Raw genomic sequence first — 13,778 nt, forward strand, 5'->3', positions numbered from 1 at the left:
ATAACCCACTCAGTGTCATGCATTACAGTGATTTACCATGCTTTAAAGTTCACTTCCAGAACAACAATATACAGATAATTTACCAAGATGTTCATGTCTTTTTTTCTTCAGTCATAAAGAAATTATGTTTTGAGGAAAAATTTTAGGAATTTTCTCCATATAGTGGACTTCTATGGTGCCCCGAGTTTGAATTTCCAAAATGCAGTTTAAAAGGACTCTAAACGATCCCAGCTGAGGAAGAAGGATCTTAACTAGCGAAACGATTGGTTATTTTCTAAACAAAATTACAATTCATATACTTTTTAACCTCAAACGGTCATCTTGTGTAGCTCTGACAAGACAGTTAGGGTATGAGGAAAAACTCCCATCTCATTTTCTCCTCCAACTTCAAAATCGTCCTACATCGCTGTAGAAGGACCTACCCAGTGTTTAAAAAAAGAAAGTCAAACACTCTTTACAAAAAAGGATGATTTTGAAGTTGGAGGAGAAAATGAGATGGGAGTTTTTCCACATACCCTAACTGTCTTGAACTGGAGTACGCTAGACAAGATGAGCATTTATGGTTAAAAAGTGTATAAAGTGTACTTTCTTTTTTTTTTTAAATAACCGATCGTTTCACTAGATAAGACCTTTCTTCCTTGGCTGGGATCATTTAGAGACATTTGAAGCTGCATTTAAACTGCATTTTAGAAGTTCAGACTCAGGGCACCATAGAAGTCCACTATATGGAGAAAAATCCTTAAATCTTTTCCTCAAAAAGCAATTTCTTTACGACTGAAGAAAGACATGAGCATCTTGAAAGATAAGGGAGAGTGAGTAAATAATCTATATTTTTTTGTTCTGGAAGTAAACTAATCCTTTAAAACAATTCATATTTGTGTTAAAATACCTTAAAGGTGCCATAGAATGCATTGAGAGAATATTTTAAATTGTTCTCTGATATCTACATAGAAGGTATATGGCATAGGAAAGGGCAAAAAAAATCTCCAGAAACGGTTTTACAGGTCCATTTACAACCCTAGGATTTGCCCCTAGAATGAAATGCTCTGTTTTTGCCTTATTTGGAAGCTTCATGAATATTAATTAGCTCTGCTCTGATTGGCTGTTTCACAGATCGGCTCAACTCTATAGCTCGCACATGGATAAAAATATATATTTAATTAGGAGCTCTAGCCACTTTTAATATGCGGTTTGTTGAATCTGCCGTTTTGAATCGCAGACATTTTAGTCTCATTACTGTGAACGCTCTGTGTAACGTTATAATGCAGAGGGAGTGATTCTCAGTGAAACTCGGGATCTGTAAATCATTCGCCATCATCAGCGCAGTTATTTCTCCATCATTCACCATCATCAGCGCAGTCATCTCTCTGTTTATGTGGTAAGTGAAATCCTATGTATTGCAATGTAACAGGCTAGCGCTAGCATTAAAGGAACCATATGTATGATTGTGGCCAAAACTGGTACTGCAATCACTTTCAAAATACTGTAGAACCCCCCCGACTCGAGGTTGCCAGATAAGCTGCAGGATCCAGCAGGAACGTAGGCTGCTACAAGGAGCTTCCAATGGCAAGTGACGAGTCCTACACAGTAATTTTTTCTTCTTCTGTTAATTATGTTTATGCTTCACGAGAGATGTTTTGCGAAGTAATTATGTATCGCAAAAATGTACTAATGGCGATTAGCGAAATACTTCGTAAAGATGTACTGTAATACCACATTTCAGTCGGAACATAGATAGTTTTCAAACCCTGCTAGTGGTGCGATATAAAGCTTTTTATGAACGCATTTAGCACGGCCGACCGTGGAAAATCCACTGTATGGAAGCAAAGTTAGCCAAACATAGATGAATCTCACCTGTCCAGGAGAAAATCAGCAACGATGGCGTCTGTCTTCAAATTCTTCTCCGTCTCCATCTTACAAAGGCATCTCCTATACAAATCCTTGTGTTATTTCGGACTTTGTCACGTCGTATTTCGGATTCATAACGAGGCTTTTAGGTTTCATAACGTTATACATGTTTTATCCGACACGTTCGTAACTGCAGCTGAGCTGGCAACCCGGAGGACGAAACTCTACTGAGTTCGTGATTGGTCGATAGCTGGAGGGTGGAGCCTCAGACCAAAACACAAAATGACAACAATAACATCAGTCGTGGGCTGCAACACTCACTTTTAAATGACAATATCCTGGCCGGACCACTGTTGTCAGTGATATAAGTATTTGAAATGAACATGATTTCTTAATGTCTAGTGACATGTCAGGGCCATTTTATGATTAACTGAAATAAATTTCTTACATACAGTTCCTTTAAGCTAACCGTGTCCCTTCAATGGATTGCCTTGTTTAACTGATGTGCTGAAATTACAGATGATTGGGCGATGCAAATGTTGGAGGCGTAACTATTAACGATCCCGGGAAAGTTTCGTAACAATCAGTGTTATGTTGGAATTGACCTATTTTTCGGTGGTCTTTTGCAAATACTAGATTTATATAAGAAGGAGGAAACGATGGTGTTTGAGACTCATGGTATGTCATGTCCATGTACTGAACTGTTATTATTTAACTATGCCAAGGTAAATTCAATTTTCCATTTTATGGCACCTTTAACATCATACAAAGCCTAGTACCTTTCCATAAAGCGCATGTGCCAGAAATGGGATTTTCCTCAAAGCTCTTCCGCTCAGTCCCACACTCCTCCTGTGCAGAAAGAGACGCTCGTGGTTAAGATCCATTCTCTGAGATTTTTTGAGTCTGGTTGTGTAATAAGCGATCACTCACTGGGCGAGGCTCCTCAGGGTTAAGCTCAGATGGGTCACGTCACTCTCCATAAAGTTCATGGTGCCCAGTTCCTCCAAACTCAGCAGCTGCTGTCTGGGGTAGACGATCTGACGCTGCAGGAAAAGTTCAGATCGATTATGTGGCATCCAGCAGAAGGACTTAGAGACTTAAAATAGAGATTGACCGATATAGCAATTTACCAATATTTTTACCGATATTTAAAGATATAGTTCACCCAAAAATGAAAATGTGATGTTTATCTGCTTACCCCCAGGGCATCCAAGATGTAGGCGACTTTGTTTCTTCAGTAGATCACAAAAAAAGTTTTTTAACTTAAACTGTTGCAGTCTGTCAGTCATTCAATGGCAGTCAATGCTTACCAAATCTTTAAAAGTAAAAAAAAAAACATACACAGACAAACCCAAATTAAACCCTGCGGCTCGTGATGATACATTGAGGTCTTAAAGGGGTCATCGGGTGCAAAACTAAGTTTTCCATGTTGTTTGCACATTAACGTGTGTTTGTAGTTTGTGTACACAACCACCCTTCAATAACAAAAATACACCCAGTGGTATTTTTTTAATCTTTAAAAGTAATATCCCCTTTTTAAAATCAGATCATTCTCAGCTTCTTGTCATTGTGACAAAATACATTTGATTGACATGAGCACCTTACCTTAGACCTGCCCTCACTAAACTGAAACAGTCCCAAAACGATCCTCACTGTGTCGACTCCGGTGCAGAGGAAGACTCTAATTGAGCGATTGAGGTGTTCTGTTGTTGGATGTAATACTGAACATAGCAGTCGTCATTTACTCCTGACATCTGAGCTGCTGAATACGCTGAGGTTTAACATTACTTTTGTTTTAAATGGAAAGCGCCGATCCCGATCTACATATGCATCTACGTTCATGCGAATCGTTCCTGATGCAGCTTCACCCACAGCAGAAGTGAGTAGAAGGTTTTTTTTATGCATCTTTGCAAATGGCCTTTCTTAATAATGTGCTTGTTGACAAGTTTCGCCGATAAACGCGGCTTAATGCAGCTAAACGTGGCTAAATGCGGCTAAAGTAAACATAATCCCAGAGAGGGGCGGGGCTAGCAGAGCTCGTGGAATTTAAAGGGGCCATTTCTTAAAATGAGCTGAAATTTTGCAGAGCTGATTTTGACAAGGTAAAAGGGTGTTTTTTCCCACTACTATTGAGAATTTTTAATCAAAGTATATTAGAGACTTTTCATTAAGACCCTAAAGAATCATATGAACTTACAAAATGACTGGTCTGTGCAAGAAACTGAACATTATTTACCTCTGATCCACCGCAACGTTCTACTGTGCTGAGCTTGTTCACAACAGCCGGCGTGTGACGCATCAAAGTGATCTGCCATAACAGATGCATGCACAGAAACAACCTGTGGCGTGTATACGACACTCATTGTTTACATAGTGCATATTGACCTCAATACTGTAATTACTTGTGCTTATACTAATTCTGGCAACCTATTACAAACTAAAAGATTACGTTTCCTTATGCAAACTTATCTAGGAGTGTTGACTTTTCACCGACTTCATTCCCAGAGCACGTTGACGCATTGCACACCGGCTGTTGTGAACGCACTCCATACATGTTGCTGAGCTGATATAATGATAAAATCTGCTCAGTTTCTTGCACAGACCGATCATTTTGTGTCTCAAGACCTCAATGTATTATCATGAACCACAGGGTTTAATTTGGTTTTGTCTGTGTATGTTTTTTTTTTACTCTCAAAGATTTGGTGCCCATTGACTGCCATTATATGACTGACAGACTGCAACAGTTTGACAACAGTTCAAAATCTTTGTTTGTGTTCTACTGAAGAAACAAAGTCACCTACATCTTGGATGCCCTGGGGGTAAGCAGATAAACATCAAATTTTGATATGACTCCAGTTCTATTTTTATTTTCTATATTTGAAAACATTCTACATCTATTTTGCTTGTTAGTGTTGCAGCTGATGCTTTTTTATAATGTTTTTATTGATGTAATATGAAGATTCAATTTAATAATTAAATAAAATGAGGGAGGGGGGAATCAAAGGGAAGTATGGACTTATTTCACTCAGTCATTTGTTTACTTCATAACAGTAAATAACGGTTATGCATCAGTTATCGGGCACATAAACATGCAAATAATTGCCATTGTATCTGTTCTTAAAAAAAAAAAACAATATCTGTCGATCACTAGAACAAAGATGTTCAACAGTTAACACACTCACCTTCATGAGTTCCTCCAGACAGGACAGATAGATGTTGAATATGGCGCTGGCGCTCGGAGGGCCGATATACTGCTTTATATCAGCTCTGTCCACAAAGGCCAGATCGATCTTTTGTGTGACGTTGGATGTAGTGAGAATGACAACATTTGAGTGCCTGAATCAGGGAAACAAAGTTCATATGATGATGAATGGAAAAACTGCTATTACTTCCATTATGTGACGTATTTCAACATGCATCTTGCATAAAAAGGAGGGCAAGATGGCATCAGAAGGGGAAAACTGTTGGAATAGGTTATTATATTATGATGAAAGACTACAAAAACCTCTATTTATCTGAAATAACCTCCACAATGAATCATGCACAATAACACTGAGTAACTAGTCATTCTGATTTCAAGCATGCCTTTGTAGATGAAAGAGAGCGGTGCAGAACAGATCAAGAGAAACTGACCGTTTGATCTGGTCGAGCTGGGTCAGCACTGAATTGACCACCCTAATAGCGTCAGATGGTTCTGTTCCCGCTTGAGCGGCGCTCCGTGCGGCTGTGAGACTCTCCACCTGAAATGCACACATTATTTACCCTCGGAAACACAGCAGAGCAAAAAATGCATTGTTTGTTAGCATAATTAAATACCTAACTTTCTCTAAAGTGGGGTAAAAGAGCAGCAGGCACTCTTTTGGGGAAAAAAAGCATATTAAACCATTTTTAACACTTTTGGAACATATTTATTATTTATAAAAGTAAGAATTTGAGGAATATTATTTGTTATTTATTTTAGTAAATAAAAAGCACACATGCACTGTATTTTTAACATACATAAAATTTACAAAATGCAACACATTTTGCACACACAAATTAGACTTTTTTTTATTAAATTAAGTGTAATTAATATTATTATAGTATTTAAATGGCCAAATAGTACATTTAACAAATACAATTTTTAATTAATAATAATTTAATTAAATAATAATTAATATTTAATAATAATTAATTTAATTTAATATTATATTTCTATAAGTCTAGTGATGGGAAAAGGCTCACAAGCACTGAAATTTTAAACGTACATAAATTTAAGACAATTTTTCTAAGAGTAGCAAAAAGCATTGCTGGGCCAGACTTTCTTCTGTTGTTCTCCCACAAATTATATATATTTTTTTTTTATTGTATTAAATTACATTAAGTGTAATTAATGTTATTACAGTAAGTATTTGAGAATTATTCTTTTTTAGTTATTTTATCATTTTTAATTTTTGATTTATTATTTTATTTTTCTATGTCTAATATTGGGAAAATGTCTCACAGTTGTTGAACGTACTTAAATTTAAGAGCATGTGTATCAAAAATGCAACACTGGATCAGAATTTCTTCTGTTATTCTCACACAATTTTTTTTGCGCGCTCATTGACATCACATGTATTTATGTATAAAATTAAGCTAGTTTTAATTATTCACAGTATCACAGTATTTAATTGGTCAAATACCAAAATTTTTTAATTTTTCATGACTAATCCTTAATGGTTCAAATATATTATTTTTCAAATACATTTTTGTACTGAATTGTGTCATAATTGTAAAACTTTCACTTGCTGTATCTATAAAACAGTGGCGAAATATTGCATATTTATTTATTTTATTCATTAAAACAATTTTTCTGTTCTGATTTACAGAGTGATAAAAGACACTAGAAGTGTGCACAAATTAGTCTATGTTTTAAAAAATAATGTTGCATATGCATATTTATAAATAACATTTGAGAAAATCTACTAAATAACCAAAGTTTCGATTTCGCTATGTTTTTCCAAATTATTTTACATACTTATTTTGCAAAAAAAAAAAAAAAAATTTAATAACTAATAGCTTCCTAAAGAAACATTCAACATCTGAAAAACAAAACAAAAAAAAATGAATCTCAAAAGTATCAAAATATCAAAGCTGTTTTGGAAAGATTATACTGAAATTGAGACCGATTGTGATTCAGATTCAATGATAATCAAATTATCATACAGTGTTTTACAAGGGTTACTGAGGCTATGGGTTGCTTCATGTAGTAATATCACTGTAAAGCAAGGGTTCTTGTGGTTAATAACTTTTATAAACCAGTCTAAAGTGGTCTAATTGTGAAAAGTGGTCTGATATGTGCCCAAATCCCCTCTAAAACCATCAAACTACACCAGACTCACCATTAGAAAGCAGTTTGTTGGCTAACAAACCACTTTGGACTGATTTAAGTGGTTTTGTTAAGCAAAGGCGAGTCAAATGCAACAAAAAAGACATGAGTGATGAGTGAAGGAATATTAAAGATGTTAAAAAGAGAGAACCTCATCTATCAGGACGAACACCAGCGCGTCTTTATCGTCAATGAGCTCCTGAATCTTCTGAAACATCTTTGTGACCAGTTTTCCGCTCTGTAAAAACAGTCAGATGTTAATGAAGTTTCAGACACTAATCTGAGAAAGCATTTCTGACACGAAATATCCAGCTGTACCTCTGAGAACCACTTAGAGAAGAGACTGTGGCTGTTGATCTCCACAAACTGGCTGTGTGCGTACCTGTTTAGGGTGGAAACGCACAAACAACGGTAAATAGACACAGGACGCTCAGCAGCTGCGTTTTTGATTTTTATGAAGGTGTCACACCTGCCAGACAGTCTGATGGAGAGTTTCTGGGCAAGTCCTTTACACAGAGACGTCTTTCCTGTGCCAGGCGGCCCTGAGGGGTTATGAGAGATACGGCAACTGTATAAACATGACACGGGCAGCCGTTCAATGAAGACAGAAACTCCTGAGCTTTCAAAAAAGCTTTTATTGTCTCACCGTGAAGTAACACCACGCGATTCCAGGCAATCAAATTGCTGTCAACGTTTCTGTCAGAGAAGAAAATTGTTGTCGAAACATAATCCAAGAGCTGGAGACCAAAGTGAAGACAAAGTTCATGTTATGGGATGGGCAGTGTGACAATGCAATGGTAGAAATGTGCCAGTTTTGCAATATAGTACATGCACTGCTGTTCAAACGTTTGGGATTAGAAATATTTGCTCACCAAGTCTACATTTGTTTGATCAAAAATACTGTAAAAACTGTTAAATTGGGAAATATTATTACAATTTGAAATAACTGTTTTCTATGTGAATCTCTATTAAAATGCAATTTATTTCTGTGATCGAAGCTGCATTTTCAGCATCATTACTCCAGTCTTCAGTGTCACATGATACTTTAGAAATCATTCTAATATACTGATTTATTATCAATGTTTGCTGCTTAATATTTTTTGGAACCAGTATTTCTGTGTTGAATAATAAGTTAAAATAAACAGCATGCATTCAAAATATAAATCTTTTCTAATAGTCTTTACTCTCACTTTTTAGCAGTTTAACACATCCTTGCTCAATAAAAGTATTAAGGGGAGAAACTGCAGGCAAAAACAGTTTTTTCATGCATCTGTCAAGTTTGAGATTTTGGGCTTTTTGGTGTTTCATGAAGTGTTTTTTCAGACTAGTGGAAAGAAAACACCCAAAAGACACTGTTAAGTGTTTCTTTTACAGCACTTTATCTATTTGTGTTAATAAATTTCAATTATAATACATATTTTTAAAGACAGTTTTCTCAAAATTAGTTTTTTTCTCCTACACTGAGCCATAAATCTCCACTTCAGCAGCACTTACACACACCAGACTTTACATTTGTATTCCTGTCTATTTTCTGAAGGTTTTTACAGAAGGATTTGTTCATATGTGAGGTGCTTGATTTTATACATTTTATTCCCCCCAAAATGGTAATAAAAAAAAAAATCTAAATTATGGAGTGACAATGAGTACGTTTACATGGACAACAATATTCCGATTTTAACGCGATTAAGTCAATACTCTGATTAAGAAGCAACCATGTAAACTGATATTTTTGATTAATTTAATCCGACTAAAGTCATAATCTGAGTAAACACAAATCGAATTAAGACAGGTGGAGTATTCCTATTTTAGTCGCATTATGGAAGACATGTACACACCTTAATCAGACTATTCCCCTTGTGTAGGACTTTTCGCCCCATTTTGTGACAGGATACACACTAATGCTGCGTTCCAGGCAGGTTTTTGAGCTCGTAAATCAAACCACGTTCGTAAATGTTCAAACCACGACTCAGGACTTTGTAGCGTTCCAGGCAAGTCACGCCAAGCATTTATTATTTTTATAGTATTAATAATTTGATTGCAACGTTATATTGTCCTAAACTCTATTTTTCCACCGTGTGCCACTAAAAACCGCACCCCTAGAGGCTTTATATTGTTGTTTCTCGGGCTATGTCACGTCAGAACTCGGAACTGGGAGTACGTCGTCGATCTAGTACGAGTTCACGGGTGGGAATTCACGGGTTTGAGTGCCTTTCCAGTGCACTTTCACGGGTAGAAGTTTGGAAAAACACGGGTAACGGGTTGTCTGGAACGCGGCATAACGCTCTCAGTTGGTCGCGCTTTGGTTTCATTTTTATTTATTTATTTTTTGCTACAACATGGGCTTAATCAATGCTCATTGCTGATAAATAGCCTAGTTTGTTATCATAATTTTTAGTTTTATGGAAACGTTTTTAACATTCAACCCCCTTTTTCATTAGTATTATTTGTAAGTATTTATTTTAATTTTGTGAACGGGATTTCCGCTATTGGAATGTCTTAGGATGCTTTTTAGGCTACTTTTACTTTCGAATTCATGATCTTGGTTTTGCTTGCATATACAGTATAAGGCTACACCTATCAATTTTAAGATTAAAACAAATTCTTAAAAGATGGATTTGTTATTTTTAATTAAACAGCATAACAAAAATAAATTAAAACTAGCTTATATAGCATTTATTAACAAAAACTAATAAGACGAGGCATGGACTCCATCACATGCTGTGTTATATGCCGACTAAACAATTTATTACAGGGCGCGCAAACACTGAGCAATCAAAATAATTAATAAAGAAAATAAATGAAAGAAAGCCTCCAAAGCGTAATGTGAGGTACACGGCAAAGATAACAGGGTTTTCAAAATGAAAACAAACAAAAAAAGTAAAACTAAACTGGCTTTCGGTGACTGTGCTTGCGTGTGTTTTTTTTTTCTCCTAAAAACTGACTGGCTGAAACGCTCGCTGTATGGAGCAGACGCTTTGGAGCAGCACAGCACGCACTCGCACAAATGCGACCACGGCAAATTTTAACTCACACATTCTAAAAAATGTTGCATATGTCCAGAGCCACTTCAAGCTTTTGTAAAATTAAAACCCAAACATCCAAAAGTCTATAACGAAGATGAACTGATAGCGTCGCGTGTGGACGTAATGATGTGTGTCATTAATCGATCTATGTACTATAACATGTAAAACGGGAACATGAAAGGAATATTCTAAAAGCAACTCATGTAAACAGCTTAATCATATTATTGTCTTATTCAGAATAAGGTCATTAATTAGATTACGGGTGTCCATGTAAACGTAGTCAATATGAGATACCCAAATTCCCCTCAGTAAAAACATTTGACTCTAATATGTAAAAAAAAAAATAATAATAAACAAGAATTTTGAAACTGATTTCATCCAGTGTTTTTTTGTACTAAAAATGTATGCAAATGCGCACGTTTAAATAAATAATGCCTGATTTGCATATTTAAACCTAACATTTTAGAAAACTTTTAATACAAAAAATGTTTGCAATTATCAATGTAATCAATTAACTGGGTAAGTAAGGTTATAACTATTCGTTATTTTTTACCCTATTCACCTGCAGTGTCTCGCCTTAAATTCTTTCAAAAAAAGAAAGGAAAAAAAATCTTTTGAACAGTGGTGTGTTTGCACAAGATGACTGGATATGATTGTCTTACTTGTGTTTTGATGCCATCTTCATAAATCAAGCTTTCCCAAATGCCATGAAACTCAGCTGGAAGACATGAAGTAGAAGATGAATATTTCGTAGTCTTAAAAGATCACTCTTTTTTTCTGGAACAATGTACTGTATATAGTTTGATTTTAATGCCTTTTTCATGGCGAAAACCATACTTGGAGTTATTAAAATTTAACAGAAACTAAATAAGATAATTAAGATCCATTTGTCTCAATAAAAAAAATCTAAAATTAAATTTATATTAAACTGGATAAAAACCTTTTCAATGCTATCAAAAAATGTTGCCTTGCAACTAGCTTAAATAAAATGATTTATAAAATAAAAAAATTTTTTAGTTTAAATGTTTTACATTTTCTCCTGACAGAAGAGCATTAAAAAAACTAATGATTTTTTTTTCAAAAGTTAATGCAAAAAATAAAATTCTGTTTTTATTTTTTGCCCCCAATGTCATTCCAAACCTTATTATCATTTGTTTATTTTTTAGTGAAACAGACAATAACATCTTAGGTAGAATGTTTAAGCTGCTCATTTCTATTCAGTTCTACTCTATTTACAATGGATGCAGGCTTAAGGCCCTTCCAGGCTTTCCACACTGCCAAGCTCAAAAAAACGACCAAAAAAAAAAAAACATGCACCATATTACAAGTGTTAAAAATCATTTTGCATTATATTGTAGACAGAATAACAGCATAGAGGTTTGGAACAAGTACATCGTCGCAGAATTTTCTTTTTGAGTGAAGGATTCAATTAAAGTAATTTGTGAATGTGCTTTGCATTAAAGGGGGCGTGTCATGCATAATCACCTGCTGGGAGGAGCCAATGATTGGCAGCAGAGAGCTCCTCCTCCTCTTCCAGAGCAAGTGTGCTTGGACTGTCATCATTTAGAGAGAAAATATGGATACAAAGGTTGTGAACCTTCAGATCCACAAGCTGTAGGATATAAAAGAGATAATACACCCATAAACCTTAGACTGAAAACATGACATGTAAAAACTCCTCAAAATAGATGCATTAAACATTTAAAAACAGAATGAACACAGAAGATTAAAAAACTGTATTTACTTTTGGACCAGTTGAATCTGCTATAGTGATCGACTCCACATATTTGGTTAGGAATTCATCATCAAACTCCGTCCACCTGTAGGAGCCTAAAACCGTACTGTGTCGATCCAGCAGCGACAACACATGCGTCCTCACCTCAGACCTCTTGGCCGTGCTGCAAACACAATTTCAGAGCATTTGATATAAACTGGAGGTCCAAAGATTGGAATAATGAAGATTTTTAATGTTTTGAAATATTAATGTCTCTTCTGCTCACCAAGGCTGCATTTATTTAATCAAAAAACAACAAACATTATACTATTGTGATTTTAAATAAACGTTTTCTGTGTGAATATATTGTAAAATGTAATTTATTCCTGTGATCAAAGCTGAATTTTCAGCATCATTACTCCAGTCTTCAGTGTCACATGATCCTTCAGAAATCATTCTAAAATGCTGATTTGCTGCTCAAGAAATATTTCTGATTATTATCAATGTTGAAAATATTTTTGTGGACACCATGATACATTTTATTTTATTTTTTTTCACAGATGAATAGAATGTTCAAAAGAACAGCATTTACTTGAAATAGAAATTTTGTAACATTAAACTTGTAACCAGTCTTAAGTAGTACGGGTATATTTGTAGCAATAGCCAAAAATACATTGTATGGGTCAAAATGATCAATTTTTCTTTTTATGCCAAAATCATTAGCATATTAAGTAAAGATCATGTTCTATGAAGATATTTTGTAAATTTCCTACCGTAAATATATCAAATTATTATTTTTTTTTTTTGGCCAAAATCATATGGATATTAAGCAAAGATTATATTCCATGAAGATATTTTGTAAATTTCCTACCATAAATATATCAAAATTAATTTTTTGATTAGAAATATGCATTGCTAAGAACTTCATTTAGACAAATTTAACGGCGATTTTCTCACTATTTTGATTTTTTGCAACCTCGGATTGTCAAATAGCTGTATCTTGACCAAATATTGTCAAATCCTAATAAACCATACATCAATGGAAACTTTATTTATTCAGATAATGTACAAATATTAATTAGAAAAAAATTGACTCTTATGACTAGTTTTGTTGTCCAGAGTCACAAATGTCTTTACTGTCACTTTTGATCAATTTAATGTGTCCTTGCTGAAGAAAAGTACTAAATTGTTTTGGAATGATTTCTGAAGTTTCATAAGCTTTTAATGGTTTTGGGCCATCAGATTTCAGCAACAACAAATACTATTACATGTTAAAAGATTCAAAAACAGTTGCACTACTACGAAACTTTTAATGACTTAGTAAATTATAAATTGTTCATTGCGTTTTATATTCTGTTACAAAGGATCTGTAAAACTAAATCAGTGTCCAGTCATCCCATAGAATAAATGTACAGTTCAGTAAATCATGAATTACCTCTGAGATTTGACATGAACCTCTATGTGCACATCAGGGCGGATGATGGCAACATCATTCATGTGATGGTCAGAAATGTCCATTACTCAAACTGCTGTTGACTGAAAAACAGAGAACACAATGTGAAATAATGAAATAGGGCAGATAAAATCGATTATTATCGCTAATGAAAATCATTCACATTATCAATTAATCGGATCCGCCCACAGTGCACATACAACTTCAGAGGGTTGCGACAAATTACAGCACTGAATGATGCATTTCTACGGACAAAATGCATCCAAAAGTAGTGGAGGAAACCGAATGAGAGTTATGTGATCCCAAGCTGCCCAAAACACGAGAATTCTTTATTTTAAACTTTAAGCAAATAGCGTAATGGCTTGCCCTGTGAGGTGCTTTGACAAATTC

At 34.9% G+C, this 13,778-nt stretch overlaps 1 protein-coding gene across 1 annotated transcript; it reads right to left on the minus strand.

The window, feature by feature from the left end:
* Positions 1–2,609: 2,609 nt before the first annotated feature.
* Positions 2,610–13,478, minus strand: LOC141342472 (pachytene checkpoint protein 2 homolog). The gene is made up of 12 exons (XM_073846922.1): positions 13,371–13,478; positions 11,966–12,119; positions 11,707–11,833; positions 10,884–10,939; positions 7,845–7,935; positions 7,668–7,740; positions 7,517–7,580; positions 7,350–7,436; positions 5,482–5,588; positions 5,031–5,184; positions 2,779–2,891; positions 2,610–2,697 (listed from the first exon to the last, which is right to left on the minus strand). The coding sequence occupies exons 1-12, from the start codon at positions 13,451–13,453 to the stop codon at positions 2,610–2,612; spliced, it is 1,197 nt and encodes a 398-aa protein (XP_073703023.1). The 5' UTR covers positions 13,454–13,478.
* Positions 13,479–13,778: the final 300 nt, after the last annotated feature.

The sequence above is a fragment of the Garra rufa genome, chromosome 9, assembly GCF_049309525.1.
Source record: "Garra rufa chromosome 9, GarRuf1.0, whole genome shotgun sequence".
In the NCBI taxonomy this organism is placed as follows: Eukaryota; Metazoa; Chordata; class Actinopteri; order Cypriniformes; family Cyprinidae; genus Garra; species Garra rufa.